The 18,487-nt window shown below is 40.5% G+C and overlaps 1 protein-coding gene across 8 annotated transcripts in view; it reads left to right on the top strand.

The window, feature by feature from the left end:
- The window catches only part of Fatp1 (Fatty acid transport protein 1), a 186,391-nt gene that overhangs the window by 126,423 nt on the left and 41,481 nt on the right, over nucleotides 1-18,487 (top strand). For all 8 annotated transcript variants that reach the window (XM_071677795.1, XM_071677794.1, XM_071677792.1 and 5 more), the window contains 3 exons: nucleotides 3,771-3,845; nucleotides 4,498-4,615; nucleotides 5,662-5,805. In XM_071677795.1, the coding sequence (XP_071533896.1) occupies nucleotides 3,771-3,845; nucleotides 4,498-4,615; nucleotides 5,662-5,805 (337 nt within the window). The remainder of the gene's footprint in view (nucleotides 1-3,770; nucleotides 3,846-4,497; nucleotides 4,616-5,661; nucleotides 5,806-18,487) is intronic.

Below are 18,487 nucleotides of genomic sequence, written 5' to 3'. Positions count from 1 at the left end.
GAGAAAAACTGGAGGAAGTAAAGTGTTTTAGATATATGGGAGTGGATTTGGCAGCGGATGGAACCATGGGGTGGGGGAGGGGGCGAAAGTTCTGGGAGCGTTGAAGAATGTGTGGAAGTCGAGAACATTATCTCCGAAAGCAAAAATGGGTATGTTTGAAGGAATAGTGGATGTGGAAAGGGAGCCGTGGTTTCGGATATTATTGCATGACAGCTAGAGAGTGAGTGTGAACGAATGGGGCCTTTGTTGTCTTTTCCTAGCACTACCTCGCACACATGAGGGGGGAGGGGGATGTTATTCCATGTGTGGCGATGGGAATGAATAAAGGCAGACAGTGTGAATTGTGTGCATGTGTATATATGTATGTGTCTGTGTGTGTAAATATATGTGTACATTGAGATGTATGGGTATGTATATTTGCGTGTGTGGACGTGTATGTATATACATGTGTATGGGGGTGGGTTGGGCTATTTCTTTCGCCTGTTTCCTTGCGCTACCTCGCAAATGCGGGAGACAGCGACAAAGCAAAATAAAAAAAATAATAGAATTGAATGGACAAAATATGAAATAGGTTTACAGAAAGTTCTTTGCAACATATGATCAGCTATTGCTCTGTGGGTATCATTTGCATGGGATGGAGAGAGGACAGAAAAGATGAGATGGGTTGATGAAATATGTTGAATAGCAGTAGAAAACAGTAGTGTTATGTGGAAAAGATAATGTTAGAAGAAAAGCTTTGGATCATTTGGAAGGTATAAGAGAACAAGAAAGGAAGGAAGAAAATAAAGAAATAATCATAAAGAAGGCAAATAGTAATCCAAAAGTGTTCCTTATAATCATCAGGAGTAAGTTCTCAGTTTGATAGATACTGGCTTAAAGTTACAGAAGTAATATCTGTTGAGGTAGATGAGAAAATATTTGAGGAAGTGAATGCTAAATTACACAGTGTATCCACTGCAAAAAACACAATACCCTAATGCTAATGAGACTGGGTAAAGAGTTAGTAGAAAGCATTGAAATTATTAGACAAAATATAAGTAGGGTATTAAGGGAACTTTATCCATGCAAGGCTTATGGATCTGATAAAGTCTATCCCTATGTATTTAATGTATGTGCAGCACCGTTTGAAAGATCGAAATGTTAGATATATTGATGGAAGAGGGATTGTACCAAGGCAGTGTGAGAAAGCAAATGCCATGCTATTTTTCGTCGAAAGAAATAAGAACAATGCTCTGAATCACACATGGTATTGCTAATGAATGTGGTAAATAGAATGTTGATGATTACCCATAAAAAATTTTCCAAACTAAATGGCTGCAAGGGTTCGGAGGAAAGGTTTCATTGAAATGTCTTCTAGACTTATATTTTGGTAAGTGTTGAATTAGATAAAAGAACTGGATGGATGGATTTTGTGTTCTTGGATTGTCATTTTCACAAAAGAAGTTGGTGAAGTAATTAGATTTTCAGGCAGCCAGAAGAGAGATATCCCCTTTTTGGATTAAAAACTGTCAAATTAGAAGGGGACAAAGGGTACATTTTACCAGTACTTTTTTTCTGTGGGTTGAATACACTAGGATTATATTGCAGAGGTCTTTTTTGATGTCTGTTATTCCTGATTTATGTTAATGACATGCTAGGAAGACAATTATCTTATTGGAAAGTATTATGGATGTTGCTAAAGTCATGAGAGAAGTAGGGAATAATTACTGTGTCATCCTATAAAGTGTGTCTCTTGATAATGGTTTTTCAGTCTATAGGTTTTAAGATATCTCTTTGACTAAGCATGAATTGCTTTTTATCTCATTTGAGAGTATTCTAAAGTTTACCTGAGGTTCTGAGTGTTTGTATTTTGATTCCTGATAAGTATGAGTATACCACATTTATTCTGTGACTGTGGTTGAAAGGTGTGTGCATGATAGATTAATTTGTACTCTTATAACTAGTTGGCTAGTATGTCTTTATATTTATTGTAACTGTTTATATGATGAAGTAAGGCCTTCATTGTTTTCTGGATATTAATATGGCTTCTTGTCAGGAGAGAATTTTCTTTTCCCTGAAGAGCAGTGTAATGACACTTGCCACTCTCCCTCCTATTGTGTGTATCTTGTCAATCAGCATGGCTCATATTTTTATTGACAAGTGGCATGCAGTTTGAGTACAGTGCAAAGTTTTTCATTTTCAATTTTATATTCCTATTAATTCTTCCTCAAGCTATGATTAGGTAACCAAAGGATATTATTCTATCTGTCTATCTGTCTATCTATATCTCTGATGCCTGTTCCTAACTGGAACCCCCTCAAGGGGGTGGCCATGGCAATGGAGACTACATAACCAGTGACCCCCAGTGCTGCATATACCTTAACAGGGTACTGGCAGAAGGCAACCGTAGCACAGTGTTTGCAGAGGCTCCAACCTGCAAAGCAGTCATTATCCTCAGGATAGTGAATTCAGAAAATGTAAAGGGACTATATTGTACAATGGTACAGTGGGTTCAACATAATACTTTGAGGTAGTTTGGGCATGTGGAAAGAATGTAAGACTAGGAGTTTACAAGGAGAGTGCATAATATTACAATTGAAGGGGTTGATGTGAGAGGAAGACCACCTGTGATTTGGGGAAATAGAGTGGAAGAATACTGGAGGGAGAGAAACGGTGGAAGAATGTGTGGAATAGTGTTTACATGGGAGGCATATAAGAACGGAGATAAATAGAGACTCTTTTGCCTTGGTCATCCTCTTGATGGGCATTAGAGATATGAATAGATAGATAGTCAATGAATTATGAGGTTAATGTAGCTTACAATAATTGATGATGCCCTCACTGCAAGTGCATTTCTCTTAATCATCAGTTGAAAAATATTCTCAGCATCAAAATGTTTTAATATTTACCAAGAAAAAGCGTGAGAGAAATCATTTAGCACATAGCTTCATAATAAATTTCTGCCATTATCAAACCACCTTTTTTCCATGATTAGTACTTGAGTATGGTCATGATAAACTAGAGTTTTTCATTTGCTGGAGATGGGTAGAAAACTTAGTGCTTCAGTTGCTTTACATGCTAGCTTGTTTAAAAACTCATTGCTGGTGTAGTGCTTGGATTTTCTTTTTATTCGCTTTCTGCCATATATGGTTGCCATATCGCTAAACTGATTTTGTACTGTATTGTAGTTCCCTTACCATTGTATTGCTTTTTTATGTAGAAGCTTTCCCAGTTTTGCATTTAAATAAGATCACAGAAATGGAGCATTTTATCCTTCAATTTGATATATCTATGTTGAATTCATTTGTTCTTTGTTATTTATTTCATTCTTATTACAAACAGCACTTTATTCTTGTTAAACTCTGTCAGCAGTATTTTTTTAAAGATGTAACATTTCTGAGACCTAAACCATCATGTCTTCTCTAACAAGCTGTACCATAGCTCTGAATAGCTGTATTAAAATACTGTAATCTCTTGAAATTGAGATACAGATGTACACCAGGAATTTTTTTTATCTCGTGGGCAAGCTGCAGACCTAAGTAGTACTAAGTTACTAGTGTAGTTCATTTGCATTTGATAATATCTAGGGTAAGGGGTCTTTTTACATTTGTGAAAAGACTATCCCATGTGGCTAGATAAGTTCAAGTACTTTGAATATAAAGACTTTTTGTAAACTCAAATACCATTCAAGTTAGTTCCAAGTTTATATATTGGTAATTAAATTTGAAATACAAATTAGTATTAATGCAAAACTTAAAAAGTTGATGTACTTAGCTCAATGCTCTCTTCAGGCAGGTCAGTATATCGGTGAGATTTGCCGTTATCTCCTCAACATGCCTGAGAAACCAGAGGATAAGCAACATAAGGTAATGCTATTTGTAGCCAGATCTTCATGAAGTGCATTGAATTTTCAGTATTAGATTATTTTCATTATGATGTTTTCTTTATGGAAATTTGATAATTCAATTTTATTTCTGTTTAATCAGTTTATTTGGACATTAAGTGGTTATTCAGCATCCTAATTGAATCTTGTATTGCATGTGTACTCTTTGCTTGTAACCAGATTATATATGCATATTTCTTATGCATATTCTTGAAAGTAAATGATTTTTTTTGTTTTCATGTTTAGGGTTTCCTGCATTAGCAGGATCACACCAGGAACATACTAAGAAAGGCAACTTCTGCTCTGAACCATTCTTTTGCTGTCATGTTAAATGCACCAAATGAAGTCTAAACATAAGATTAGGGGTCATTCTAGAATCACCTGTCCTTAACCATCTCACTCTTGAACCTCCCTGTCTCAGACCATCTATTTCCTGGTGAATGATAGAGTTACATTTTGTTGTTTCCTTTTCACAAGGTTTCTGATAGATGTAACCCTCACAAACACCATCGGAAATATATGAATGCTAAAGGCAGGCCAAATCATCTTTGCTTTGTGATAATTATGTTTTGTGTGCATGTATTCAAGAGTGTTAGGTTTCTTCCTGATATTTCTCATCTTTTATCCTCTTCTAGATACGCATAATGTTTGGCAATGGGCTCCGTCCAAATATATGGAAGGAATTTGAGAAGCGATTTAATATCCCAAAAATTTGTGAATTCTATGGTTCAACTGAAGGAAACGCCAATGTCAGTAAGTCCTCTTTCTCTTTTCTCTCTCTCTCTCTCTCTCTCTCTCTCTCTCTCTCTCTCTCTCTCTCTCTCTCTCTCTCTCTCTCTCTCTCTGGTAGAATTTTATTAAATATCTGTATTTAGCAATGGGCAATGGGGGAAGATGTATTCAGAAAAATATGCTAGGTATTTACTTGGTATTCAGTATGCAGGAGATAAGTGGGTTGTATTCTTTCTTCTAATCCCTTTAACAAGAAAGATGTGTAATAGTTCAAACTCTGTGAATCTAGAAGTAAAGAAAATAATAGGAATAATGAAGTATGTAAGAAATGTGTAATTGGTAGGAGATAAACAGAGGCAGGTGGTGCAGTCCATTCTTCTGCACTGTAAGGAAAAGGGTTTTTGTTTGGCAGAAGGTCCTGTACAATGCTGGTTGTTCCTGTGTATGTGCTTTTAGACTAGTGCAGCAGAAGGTCCTGTACAGTGCTGGTTGATCTTGTGTATGTGCTTTTAGACTAGTGCCCATGAAATTGGGGGAATGAAGTCACTCACAAAGGTAGTTTTTAGAAGAATGAAAGGTTTTAAAGTTGTATGGATATTGTAAAAGAGTAGACATTTTGTTGTATGAGAGAAAGGTAGTAGCAGGAAAATTGATGAAGGGCTAAAATGTTGTTTTGCTGAACAAGAATGGGGAAACATAATGGTGAACATTGGTTTGAAAGATGGAGTGTGTGTGTGTGTGTGTGTGTGTAGGGGGGGGGGGGGACTTAGTGGGGAGATATATGGTGGCAATATGTTGAGATTTGCCTAATTGAAACTAATGTCTTGTGGATAGCCTTTATTTGCAAATGAGAAACATTGTAAAACAGATAAAACTGTATTTTGTAACTTCATGGTGTCAGTAATTGTAGGAGTTAACCACTAAATTTTCAGTGATGTGAAAAATTTCAAAATCTCGCTTTTCAGAGCATTAGAACCTAGATGGAAACAGTCATCAGAACATCATGAAGTTTGATAAGATATACCATAACCTAGTTTTATTTAAAAAAAAAGATTGTGTCCCAACAGTTAACATTGATGGTAAACCTGGAGCTGTTGGTTTTGTATCTGTGCTGTTTCCCAGTGTATATCCAGTGGCACTTATCAAAGTAGACGAAGAAACAAGAGAAGTTGCCAGAGATTCTAATGGATTGTGCATGAAATGCAAACCAGGTATGGGATAATGAGTTTGTAGAACTTTTATCACCTTCTGACATATGTAGACTCGTATTTAGACTTAGGGCTTTGTAATTTAAACATTCACCTTTTTCCCCCTTGCACTTAGATTACATTTGCCAGTCCTCAAGCACCTTACCTTACACCATTTTTACAGCATCTGCAAGAAACCTTTTCTGCCTCCCTATACATTTTCAGAGGTGATGTTACTCTTACATTTTAGTACATTGGCCTTGATTACCATCTGCATATGTCTGGGCATGGAACTGGCAAGGTTCCTGAAGTATTCTAGGTCCATATTTTGGATTCATAGGGTCTTGATCTTCTGAAAGAGGCAAGGCTCTTTTGCAGGAAGCAGCCACCTGATCATGCATTCTGAGCATCCAGTGTGCCTAGAAATCTTATATGTACCCACATTTTCTTGCTTCCAAATAAGAATTCAGGCTCTCTCAAGAGCCTACCATCTTGAAGCACTGGTGGAAGAAATACTGTGCCCAAAAGTAAAATTCCCAAAATGAAGTGGCAGCCAAGAAGAGTAAAGTGAAACCATCACTCCCTCAAGATAGCCTGAGGCATGTTGTTGGTTCTCACAATGTTAGAATTCCTAGTCTCAGGGACCAGGTGGACATTGATTTCACCCTAAGAGCATTATATGCTTGTACTAATGGTAAAGCTCAATTGTGTCGTGATTCTGAAAATATATGGGCATGTGGACAATGTCTTTTGTGGACATTGTACATTGAAAAGCCTCTCTAACTAGTCAGCATCACTGTCATCCCTATTCTTGAGTAATGTCAATGCAGTCTTGTCCACTCCTGCTTTGCAGTTCTTCAGCTTCCATAAAGGTTTTCTCTAACTTTTATTTTTCACCTATCCATTCTCCATGACTCTCTCACTTCTCATACTACTTCCTCTCACACATACCACATCCACCACCTTATCATCAAATGTATTTAACAATTCATTGAAATAACCTTTCATCCCGTTTTCATTTATTTTTTTTGTCTGTTTCCACTGTTTCATTTACATTGGGAACTCTATGCTACCCATTTATAGCTTCAGTTAGCACATCACTCAGCGCTTGCATTCAGATCCCCTACCACCAACATTCAATCCTTTTAATCAATATTGTTGTGACACTCACTCATGTCCTTATGAAAAACATTCCATTCTACTTCACTCCTTTTGTCTAAGACAGTGCATACTCTTTCATAGAAATCTAAAATGTTTGTTGCACAATGCCTCCTTTCTGTAAAACCATGTTGCTTCTCACTATTCCAGAGTAGACAGTCACGTATTTGCTTTCTGATAAAAAGCACATTGTTCCTCCCCAGTCTGATGCTCAGTGCAGCCACCACCCTTTCAGTCACCACTCTTCCCTGCAACATTCCAGGCACCCTGAACAAACTTGAATCTCTGTGATTCAAATGCCCTATACAGACATTTCACCAATCCTCAGGCACCTCACCATTATCCATACATACACTAAAAATCCTAACTAAATAATCAAGAAAGGATTAAGGGACAGCGTAGTTCTCCTGATCCTTACTTATGCATCTGAAACATGGATATGAAATGAATCACACAGGTCAAGAATCCAGGATATGGAAATGAAATGTTTAAGAGGAGCATGTGGTATGACAAAATGGAATGAAGAAAGAAATGAGAGAGTGTACAATAGATTTGGTTTGAAAGGAATGAGTTGTGACGTGGTAGAGTTGGTGAAACATAATACTGGTTTGGATATGTGTAAAGAATGCAAGATGGGGAGTTAGCAAGGAGAGTGTACAGTAATATAGTTAAAGGGGATGAGGTGAGAGGAAGACCTTTGATATGAGGAAATAGAGTGGAATAGTACTGGAAGGAGAGAAATATAGGTAGAATGAGTGGAACAATGGATGCGAGGGAGGCATGTAAGGATAGGTATAAGAGAACACTCTTGCTGTGGCTACCCCCTGGATGGGAGTTCCCTGAGGAAACAGCTGTCAGAGATATAGATAGATAGATGGACAGTCACATCCCTCTCTTAGCCACACTCTTCTCTGGCATGTGCTAGCACTTCTTCCCTAAATACTTCTTATTCCTCACCACCCAATAAACCTTACATCAGTCTTAGGTGAAATATGAGATAAGATTGTCACCTTTTTAGAACACAAAATTACAGCGGTCAACTAACACAGTTTCCAAAATAGAAGATCCTGCATGATGAATTTGTTGGAATTTTTTAATGTTATTTATCAGAATTGGGATGAAAAATTACCATCTGATGTATTATGTTTAGGTTTCCAAAAGGCTTTTGATAAAGCACCTCACAAGAGACTCTTGAATAAACTCAAGGCTCATGGAATCGGTGAAGGACTCTGTGCATGGATCAAAGACTGGCTTACTGGAAGAAAGCAGCATATTGTATTAAACAACAAAGCCTCTGATTGGCTAGACGTAATGAGTGGTGTGCCACAAGGGTCGGCCCTAAGCCCAATTCTTTCCGTAATATACATTGATGACGTAGAAGTCAGTCTCGCATCTAAGATCTCCAAATTTGCTGATGATACTAAATAGGGGGTAGAGCCATAAACAGGTGGGACTACAAGATGATTCAAAAGAGATCTTAACTTACTAGTAGAGTGGTCAGACAGATGGCAAGTCAGACAGATGGCAAATGAAGTTTGATATGGACGGTTATAAAGTTAAGTATTTTGGAGACATGAATATACATTATAGCTACAAACTATTTGGAAACTCTCTAACTAAAGTAAATGAGGAAAAGGACCTTGGAGTTGTCATTAGCAACAATCTTCATTACACTAAACAGTGTCAAGCAGCTAGTAAAAAAGGCAACCAAATGTTAGGTTTCATAACCAGGAACATATATTACAAGACATTAGAAACAATTCTCACACTTCATGATTCTCTAGACCACACCTTGAATATGCAATTCAGTTTTGATCCCCAAACTATAAAAAAGACGAGGAAAAATTGGAACAAGTACAAAGATGCAGGACAAAATTGATCCCATCCCTTAGAAATCTGGCTTATGAAGAGACTAAAGTGATTGGATCTCTTCATGATGACTTTATCCAAGTTTCAAAATTCTGAATAAGTTCGACAAAGTAAATCACAGACATGTTTTTGAAATACAAGGAAATACAGTTATTAGGACAAATGGAATAAAACTCAAAGCTAAAAGATGTAGTACTGATGTGGGAAAAAGCTTCTTTTCCTATAGGTGTGTTGAGCACTGGAGTAAGTTACTGTCAGACATAGCAAATGCTAAGACTATAGATATCATCAAAATTTGTTTGGACAAATATTTTATAAATTCAGGTATAACCTGAGTAAAACACTGAAAATGAACTTATGAATGACAGCAGAAACGGGGACACTAGGAGGCAAATGTACAGCAGCAGGGAATCAGTGATAGCTTAAAAGACTGCTGAGTGGAATTACATTTTCTCTTAAAAATAAAAGGAGGTCAGCTGATTTAGCCTCATGTTATCTTATTTCTCATCTAAACATCATGTAAGCATGTAAACATTCCCTTAGATTTGTCTTTCACCTTTTACCATTTTACACTCATCCCATCTTGGTATTTCATGACACTAGTCTGTTTTCCAAGCTCGCTCAGTTTCACCACCCTTTACTCACCCATATCATTAACTTTTTTCCAAAGATGTGAACAAATCTTCATCTTTGCCTCCACCAGCTGCTTCTCTCTTTAAATTCACATTCAAGAGTCTCTCTTTTGCACACCTGCTAGTTAGTTAATCATTATTTATTATATTTGATTGCATTTTCCCATGTCAGCGAGGTAGTGTGAGGAAACAGACGAAGAATGACCCACCCACTCATATACACATCTATTATTTTATTACACTTTGACGCTGTCTCCTGTGTTAGCAAGGTAGCGCAAGGAAACAGATGAAAGAATGGCCCAACCCACCCACATACACGTTATACATAAACCCCCACACACACACATAATACATACCTATACATTTCACTGTATACATACATATACATACACAGACCTTTACATATATACACATGTACATTCCTACTGCCACCATTCCTACTGCCACCACGCCACACATGAAATGACACCCCCCCTCCCCCCATGTGCATGCAAGGTAGTGCCAGGAAATGACAACAAAGGCCACATTCGTTCACACTCAGTCTGTAGCTGTCATGTGTAATACACCGAAACCACAGCTCCCTTTCCACATCCAAGCCCCACAAAACTTTCCATGGTTTACCCCAGATGCTTCACATGCCCTGGTTCAGTCCATTGACAGCACATAGACCCTGGGATACAATTCACTCTTTTCCTTGCACACCTCTCATCCTCCTGTATGTCGAAGCCCCAATCACTCAAAATCTTTTTCACTCCATCCTTCCACCTCCAATTTGGTCTCCCACTTCTCCTCGTTCCCTCTACCTCTGACATATATATCCTCTTTGTCAATCTTTCCTCACTCACTCCCTCCATGTGACCAAACCACCTCAACACACCCTCTTCCGCTCTCTCAACCACACTCCTCCCAATACCACACATCTCTCCCATCCCCTCCGCTACCTACTCGATCAAACCGCCTCACACCACACACCATCCCCAAGCATCTCCTTTCCAACACAGCCACCCTCCTCCGTACAACACCACCCACGCCCCACAACCACATAACATTGCTTGTACCATGATTCCCTCAAACACACCCACCCCTGCTCTCCAAGACAAAGTTCTCACCTTCTGCACATTCCTCAACGCTCCCAGAACCCCCTCCCCCTCCCCCACCCTGTGATTTACTTCCGCTTCCATGATTCCATCCGCTGCCAAATCCACTCCCAGACATCCAAAACACTTCACTTCCCCTCAGCCTTTCTCCATTTAAACCCACCTCCCAACCTGCTCGTCCCCCAACCCTACTGAACCCAACAACCTTGCTCTTATTCACATTTGCTCTCAGCTTTCTTCCTTCACACACCCCAGCAAACTCAGTCACCACCTTCTCCAGTTTCTGACCTGAATCAGCCACCAGTGCTGTATCACAAGCAAACAACAACTGACACACCTCCCAAACCCTCCCATCCACAACAGACTGCATACTCGCCCCTCTCCAAAATTCCCGCACTCGCCTCTCCAATAACCCCATCCATAAACTAATTAAACAACCATGGAGACATCACACACCCCTGCTGCAAACCGACATTCACTAGGAACCACTCACCTTCCTCTCCTCCCACTTTCACACATGCCCCGCATCCTCGATAAAAACCCCTCACCGCCCCCAGCTGCTTACCTCCCACACCATACACTCTCAATACCCTCCACATAGCACCTCCACCAACCCTATCATATGCCTTCTCCAGATATACAAATGCCACATACAAATCCATCTGCCCCTCCAAGCACTTCTCACAGACACCCTTCAAAGCAAACACCCAATCCACACAACCTCCACCCTTTCTGAAACCATGCAGCTCCTCCCTGGTCTGGCGCTTTGCACATGCCCCGACCCTCCCGATCAACACCCTCCAATACAACTTCCCAGGAACACTCAACAAACCGACACCTCTGTAATTTGAACACTCTCTCTCATCCCCCCTGCCCCTGTACAACGACACCACACATGCATTCTACTAATCCTAAGGCACTCCACCATGAACCACACAAACATTGAATATCCTCACCAGCCAGTCAGCAACACAGTCATCCCCTCCCTCAACAAACTCCACAGCAACACCATTCAAACCCACCGCCTTGCCGGCTTTCATCCTCCACAAAGCCCCCACCACCCCCTCTCTGTCCACCAAATCATTCTCCCGACCCTCTCACTTTGCACACCACCTCGACCAAAACACCTTATATCTGCCACTCCACCATCACACACATTCAACAAACCTTCTAAACACTCTCCCCATCTCCCTCTCACTTCACCACCACCTGCTGTTACCCCCCCCCCCCCCCTTTCCTCCGCTACTGATGTTCCTGAATATGTATACACATAAATGCCCATACATGTGTGTATACATATACTATTTCAATATTATTATTATACATAATCGCTGTTTACTGCATCAGCAAGGTAGCCCTAGAAAACATACAAAGAATGGCCAATCTACTTGTATACATTAGTATATACATAAATGCACATATACATACATACATTTTGATTTATATTTATTATACATAATCAGCGAGGTAGTGCCAGGAAACATTTGAAGAATGGCCCATACACTCACATACACATGATGTTATTATTAGTATTATTATTATTATTGTTATTTTAGGAAAGGAACCTGGATGTTTTGGCTCTGAGTGAAACAAAGCTCAAAGGTAAAGGGGAAGAGTGGTTTGGGAATGTCTTGGGAGTAAAGTCGGGTTGGTGAGAGGACAGAGCAAAGGCAGGAGTAGCACTACTCCTGAAGCAGGAGTTGTGGGAGTATGAGATAGAGTGTAAGAAAGTAAACTAGATTAATATAAGTAAAACTGAAAGTAGATGGAGAGAGATGGGTGACTATTGTTGCCTATGCACCTGGTCATGAGAAGAAAGATCATGAGAGGCATTTGTTTTGGGAGCAGCTGAGTGAATGTGTTAGGAGCTTTGATGCATTAGACTGAGTTATAGTGATGAGTGATTTGAATGCAAAGGTGAGTAATGTGGCAGTTAGGGTATAATTGGTGTACATGGGGTGTTCATTGTTGTGAATGGAAATGGTGAAGAGCTTGTAGATTTGTGTGCTGAAAAAGAGACATATACATAAGTATACATATGTAAGTAGGAGAGATAGCTAGAGAGCATTATTGGATTACGTGTTAATCAATAGGCAAATGAAAGAGAGACTTATGGATGTTAATGTGCTTAGAGGGGCTACTGGAGGGATGCCTGAGCAATATCTTGTGGAGGCAAAAGTGAATATATTTAGAGATTTTCAGAATAGAAGAGAGAATGTTGGGGTGAAGAGTGGTGAAAGTAAGTGAGCTTGGAAAGGAACTTGTGTGAGGAAGTACCAGGAGAGATTGAGTGCAGAATGGCAAAAGATAAGAGCAAATGACATAAGGGGAGTGGGGGAGGAAAGAGATGTAATTAGGGAAACAGTGATGGCTTGCACAAAAGATGCTTGTGGCATGAGAAAGGTGGGAGGTGGGCAGATTAGAAAGGGTAGTGAGTGGTGGGATGAAGAAGTAAGATTGTTAGTGAAAAAGAAGAGAGAGGTATTTGGACAGTTTTTGCTGGGAAGTAGTGCAAATGACTGGGAGATGTATAAAAGTAGTGAAAAAGAAGGCAAATGGGAGCTAGGGTGAGAGAGTATCATTGAATTATAGGGAGAAAAAAATAATATTAAAAGATATAAAAAGATATAAGTTTGTTGAGTATTCCTGGGAAATTATATGGGAGGGTATTGATTGAGAGGGTGAAGGCATGTACAGAGCATCAGATTGGAGAAGAGCAGTGTGGTTTCAGAAGTGGTAGAGGATGTGTGGATCAGGTGTTTGCTTTGAAGAATGTATGTGAGAAATACTTAGAAAAGCAAATGGATTTGTATGTAGCATTTATGGATCTGGAGAAGGCATATGATAGAGTTGATAGAGATGCTCTGTGGAAGGTATTAAGAATATATGGTGTGGGAGGCAAGTTGTTAGAAGCAGTGAAAAGTTGTTATCAAGGATGTAAGGCATGTGTACGTGTAGGAAGAGAGGAAAGTGATTGGTTCTCAGTGAATGTAGGTTTGCGGCAGGGGTGCGTGATATCTCCATGGTTGTTCAGTTTGTTTATGGATGGGGTTGTTAGGGAGGTGAATGCAAGAGTTTTGGAAAGAGGGGCAAGTATGCAGTCTGTTGTGGATGAGAGAGCTTGGGAAGTGAGTCAGTTGTTGTTTGCTGATGATACAGCACTGGTGGCTGGTTCATGTGAGAAACTGCAGAAGCTGGTCACTGAGTTTGGTAAAGTGTGTGTGTGAAAGAAGAAAGCTGAGAGTAAATGTGAATAAGAGCAAGGTTATTAGGTACAGTAGGGTTGAGGGACAAGTCAATTGGGAGGTAAGTTTGAATGGGAAAAACTGGAGGAAGTGAAGTGTTTTAGATATCTGGGAGTGGATTTGGCAGCAGATGGATCCATGGAAGCGGAAGTGAATCATAGGGTGGGGGAGGAGGCGAAAGTTCTGGGAGTGTTAAAGAATGTGTGGAAGTCGAGAATGTTATCTTGGAAAGCAAAAATGGGTATGTTTGAAGGAATAGTGGTTCCAACAATGATATATGGTTGCGAGGCGTGGGCTATAGATAGAGTTGTGCGCAGGAGGGTGGATGTGCTGGAAATGAGATGTTTGAGGACAATATGTGGTGTGAGGTGGTTTGATCATGTAAGTAATAGTAGGGTAAGAGAGATGTGTGGTAATAAAAAGAGTGTGGTTGAGAGAACAGAAGAGGGTGTTTTGAAATGGTTTGGTCACATGGAGAGAATGACTGAGGAAAGATTGACAAAGAGGATATATGTGTTGGAGATGGAGGGAACGAGGAGAAGTGGGAAACCAAATTGGAGATGGAAGGATGGAGTGAAAAAGATTTTGTGTGATCGGGGCCTGAACATGCCAGAGGGTGAAAGGCTTGCAAGGAATAGAGTGAATTGGAACGATATGGTATACTGGGGTCGACATGCTGTCAGTGGATTGAACCAGGGCATGTGAAGCGTCTGGGGTAAACCATGGAAAGCTCTGTGGGGCTTGGATGTGGAAAAGGAGCTGTGGTTTTGGTGCATTATACATGACAGCTAGAGACTGAGTGTGAATGAATGTGGCCTTTGTTGTGACTGAGTTTTGTAAAGTGTGTGAAAGAAGAAAGGTGAGAGTAAATGTGAATAAGAGAAAGGTTATCAGGTTCAGTAGGGTTGAGGGAGAAGTTAATTGGGAGGTAAGTTTGAATGGAGAAAAACGAGTAAGTGAAGTGTTTTTGATATCTGTGAGTGGATTTAGCAGCAGATGGAACCATGGAAGTGGAAGTGGGTCACAGCGTGGGGGAGGGGGCGAAGGTTCTGGGAGCATTGAAGAATGTGTGGAAGGCGAGAATGTTATCTTGGTAAGCAAAAATGGGTATGTTTGAAGGAATAGTGGTTCCAACAATGTTATATGGTTGCAAGGCATGGGCTATAGATAAAGTTGTGGGAGGAGGGCGGATGTATTGGAAATGAAATGTTTGAGGACAATATGTGGTGTGAGGTGGTTTGATCGAGTAAGTAATGAAAGGGTGAGAGAGATGTGTGGTAATAAAAAGAGTGTAATTGAGAGAGAAGAGGGTGTATTGGTCACATGGAGAGAATGAGTGAGGAAAGATTGACAAAAAAGATATATGTGTCAGAGGTAGAGGGAACGAGGAGAAGCAGGAGACTAAATTGGAAGTGGAAGGATGGAATGAAAAAGATTTTGAGCGATCGTGGCCTGAACATACAGGAGGGTGAAAGGCATGCAAGGAATGGAGTGAATTGGAATGATGTGGTATACCGGGGTCGTTGTGCTGTCAGTGGATAGAACGAGGGCATGTGAAGTGTCTGGGGTAAACCATGGAAAGTTTTGTGGGGCCTAGATGTGGAAAGGAAGGTGTGGTTTCAGTGCATTATACTTGACAGCTAGAGACTGAGTATGAACGAATGTGGCCTTTGTTGTCTTTTCCTAGTGCTACCTCGTGTGCCTTTGGGGGGAGTGGGGTGCTACTTTATGTGTGGCAGGGTGGCGAGGGGAATGGGTGAAGGCAGCAAGTATGAATATAGATGTGTTTATATATGTATATCACTTCTGAAACCACACTGCTCTTTCCCAGTCTGATGCTCTGTACATGCCTTCACCCTCTCAATCAATACCCTCCCATATGATTTACCAGGAATACTCAACAAACTTATACCTCTGAAATTTTAGCACTCACTCTTATCTCCTTTGCCTTTGTACAATGGCACTATGCACGCATTCCGCCAATCCTCAGGCACCTCACCATGAGTCATACATACATTAAATAACCTTACCAACCAGTCAATAATACAGTCACCCCCTTTTTTGATAAATTCCACTGCAGTACCATCCAAACCTGCTGCCTTGCAGGCTTTCTTCTTCCGCAAAGCTTTTACTACCTCTTCTCTGTTTACCAAATCATTTTCCCTAACCCTCTCACTTTGCACACCACCTCAACCAAAACACCCTATATCTGCCACTCTATCATCAAACACATTCAACAAACCTTCAAAATACTCACTCCATCTCCTTCTCACATCACCACTACTTGTTATCACCTCCCCATTTGCGCCCTTCACTGAAGTTCCCATTTGCTCCCTTGTCTTACGCACTTTATTTACCTCCTTCCAGAACATCTTTTTATTCTCCCTAAGATTTAATGATACTCTCTCACCCCAACTCTCATTTGCCCTCTTTCACCTCTTGCACCTTTCTCTTGACCTCCTGTCTTGTTCTTTTATACATCTCCCACTCAATTGGATTTTTTCCCTGCAAAAATTGTCCAAATGCCTCTCTCTTCTGTTTCACTAATACTCTTACTTCTTCATCCCACCACTCACTACCCTTTCTAATCAACCCACCTCCCACTCTTCTCATGCCACAAGCATCTTTTGTGCAATCCATCACTGATTCCCTAAATACATCCCATTCCTCCCCCACTCCCCTTACTTCCATTGGTAGAGGATGTGTGGATCAAGTGTTTGCTTTGAAGAATGTTTGTGAGAAATACTTAGAAAAGCAACTGGATTTGTATGTAGCATTTATGGATCTGGAGAAGGCATATGATAGAGTTGATAGAGATGCTCTGTGGAAGGTATTAAGAATATATGGTGTGGGAGGCAAGTTGTTAGAAGCAGTGAAAAGTTTTTATCGAGGTTGTAAGGCATGTGTACGTGTAGGAAGAGAGGAAAGTGGTTGGTTCTCAGTGAATGTAGGTTTGCGGCAGGGGTGTGTGATGTCTCCATGGTTGTTTGATTTGTTTATGGATGGGGTTGTTAGGGAGGTGAATGCAAGAGTTTTGGAAAGAGGGGCAAGTATGAAGTCTGTTGTGGATGAGAGAGCTTGGGAAGTGAGTCAGTTGTTGTTCGCTGATGATACAGCGCTGGTGGCTGATTCATGTGAGAAACTGCAGAAGCTGGTGACTGAGTTTGGTAAAGTGTGTGAAAGAAGAAAGTTAAGAGTAAATGTGAATAAGAGCAAGGTTATTAGGTACAGTAGGGTTGAGGGTCAAGTCAATTGGGAGGTAAGTTTGAATGGAGAAAAACTGGAGGAAGTAAAGTGTTTTAGATATCTGGGGGTGGATCTGGCAGCGGATGGAACCATGGAAGCGGAAGTGGATCATAGAGTGGGGGAGGGGGCAAAAATCCTGCGAGCCTTGAAGAATGTGTGGAAGTCGAGAACATTATCTTGGAAAGCAAAAATGGGTATGTTTGAAGGAATAGTGGTTCCAACAATGTTGTATGGTTGCGAGGCGTGGGCTATGGATAGAGTTGTGCGCAGGAGGTTGGATGTGCTGGAAATGAGATGTTTGAGGACAATGTGTGGTGTGAGGTGGTTTGATCGAGTAAGTAACATAAGGGTAAGAGAGATGTGTGGAAATAAAAAGAGCGTGGTTGAGAGAGCAGAAGAGGGTGTTTTGAAATGGTTTGGGCACATGGAGAGAATGAGTGAGGAAAGATTGACCAAGAGGATATATGTGTCGGAGGTGGAGGGAATGAGGAGAAGTGGGAGACCAAATTGGAGGTGGAAAGATGGAGTGAAAAAGATTTTGTGTGATCGGGGCCTGAACATGCAGGAGGGTGAAAGGAGGGCAAGGAATAGAGTGAATTGGATCGATGTGGTATACTGGGGTTGACGTGCTGTCAGTGGATTGAATCAGGGCATGTGAAGCGTCTGGGGTAAACCATGGAAAGCTGTGTAGGTATGTATATTTGCGTGTGTGGACGTGTATGTATATACATGTGTATGGGGGTGGGTTGGGCCATTTCTTTCGTCTGTTTCCTTGCGCTACCTCGCAAACGCGGGAGACAGCGGCAAAAAAAAAAAAAAAATTATATGTCCATGTATGTGTACATTGAATTGTATAGGTATGTATATGTGCATGTGTGGGCATTTACATATATACATGTGTATGTGGGTGGGCTGGCCTTTCTTTCGTCTGTTTTCTTGCACTACCTCACTAACGCGGGAGACAGTGACTAAGTATGATAAAGAAAGGAAAGGAAATATAATTGTTTTTGTATCATTATTATTTATCCCTGGGAATAGGGGAGAAAGAATACTTCCCCCTTATTCCCTGCGTAGTGTAGAAGGCAACTAATAGGGAAGGGAGGGGGGCTGGAAATCCTCCCCTCTTGTTTTTTAATTTTCCTAAAGAATGAACAGAGAAGGGGGCCAAGGGAGGATATTCCCTCTAAGGCTCAGTCCTCTGTTTTTAACGCTACCTCGCTGGTGTGGGAAAAGGTGAATATGTATAGAAAATTATTATTATTATTTTTCTTTCATACTATTCGCCATTTCCTGCATTAGTGAGGTAGCGTTAAGAACAGAGGACTGGGCCTTTGAGGGAATATCATCACCTGGGCCCCTTCTCTGTTCCTTCTTTTGGAAAATAAAAGAAAATGAGAGGGGAGGATTTCCAGCCACCCGCTCCCACTTTCAACATATACTTACTGTATTCTCTTAACAA

This window comes from Panulirus ornatus, chromosome 26 (assembly GCF_036320965.1).
Source record: "Panulirus ornatus isolate Po-2019 chromosome 26, ASM3632096v1, whole genome shotgun sequence".
In the NCBI taxonomy this organism is placed as follows: domain Eukaryota; kingdom Metazoa; phylum Arthropoda; class Malacostraca; order Decapoda; family Palinuridae; genus Panulirus; species Panulirus ornatus.
Note: the sequence above shows the minus strand (reverse complement) of the source record. Positions and strands in the feature narration are given on the sequence as shown.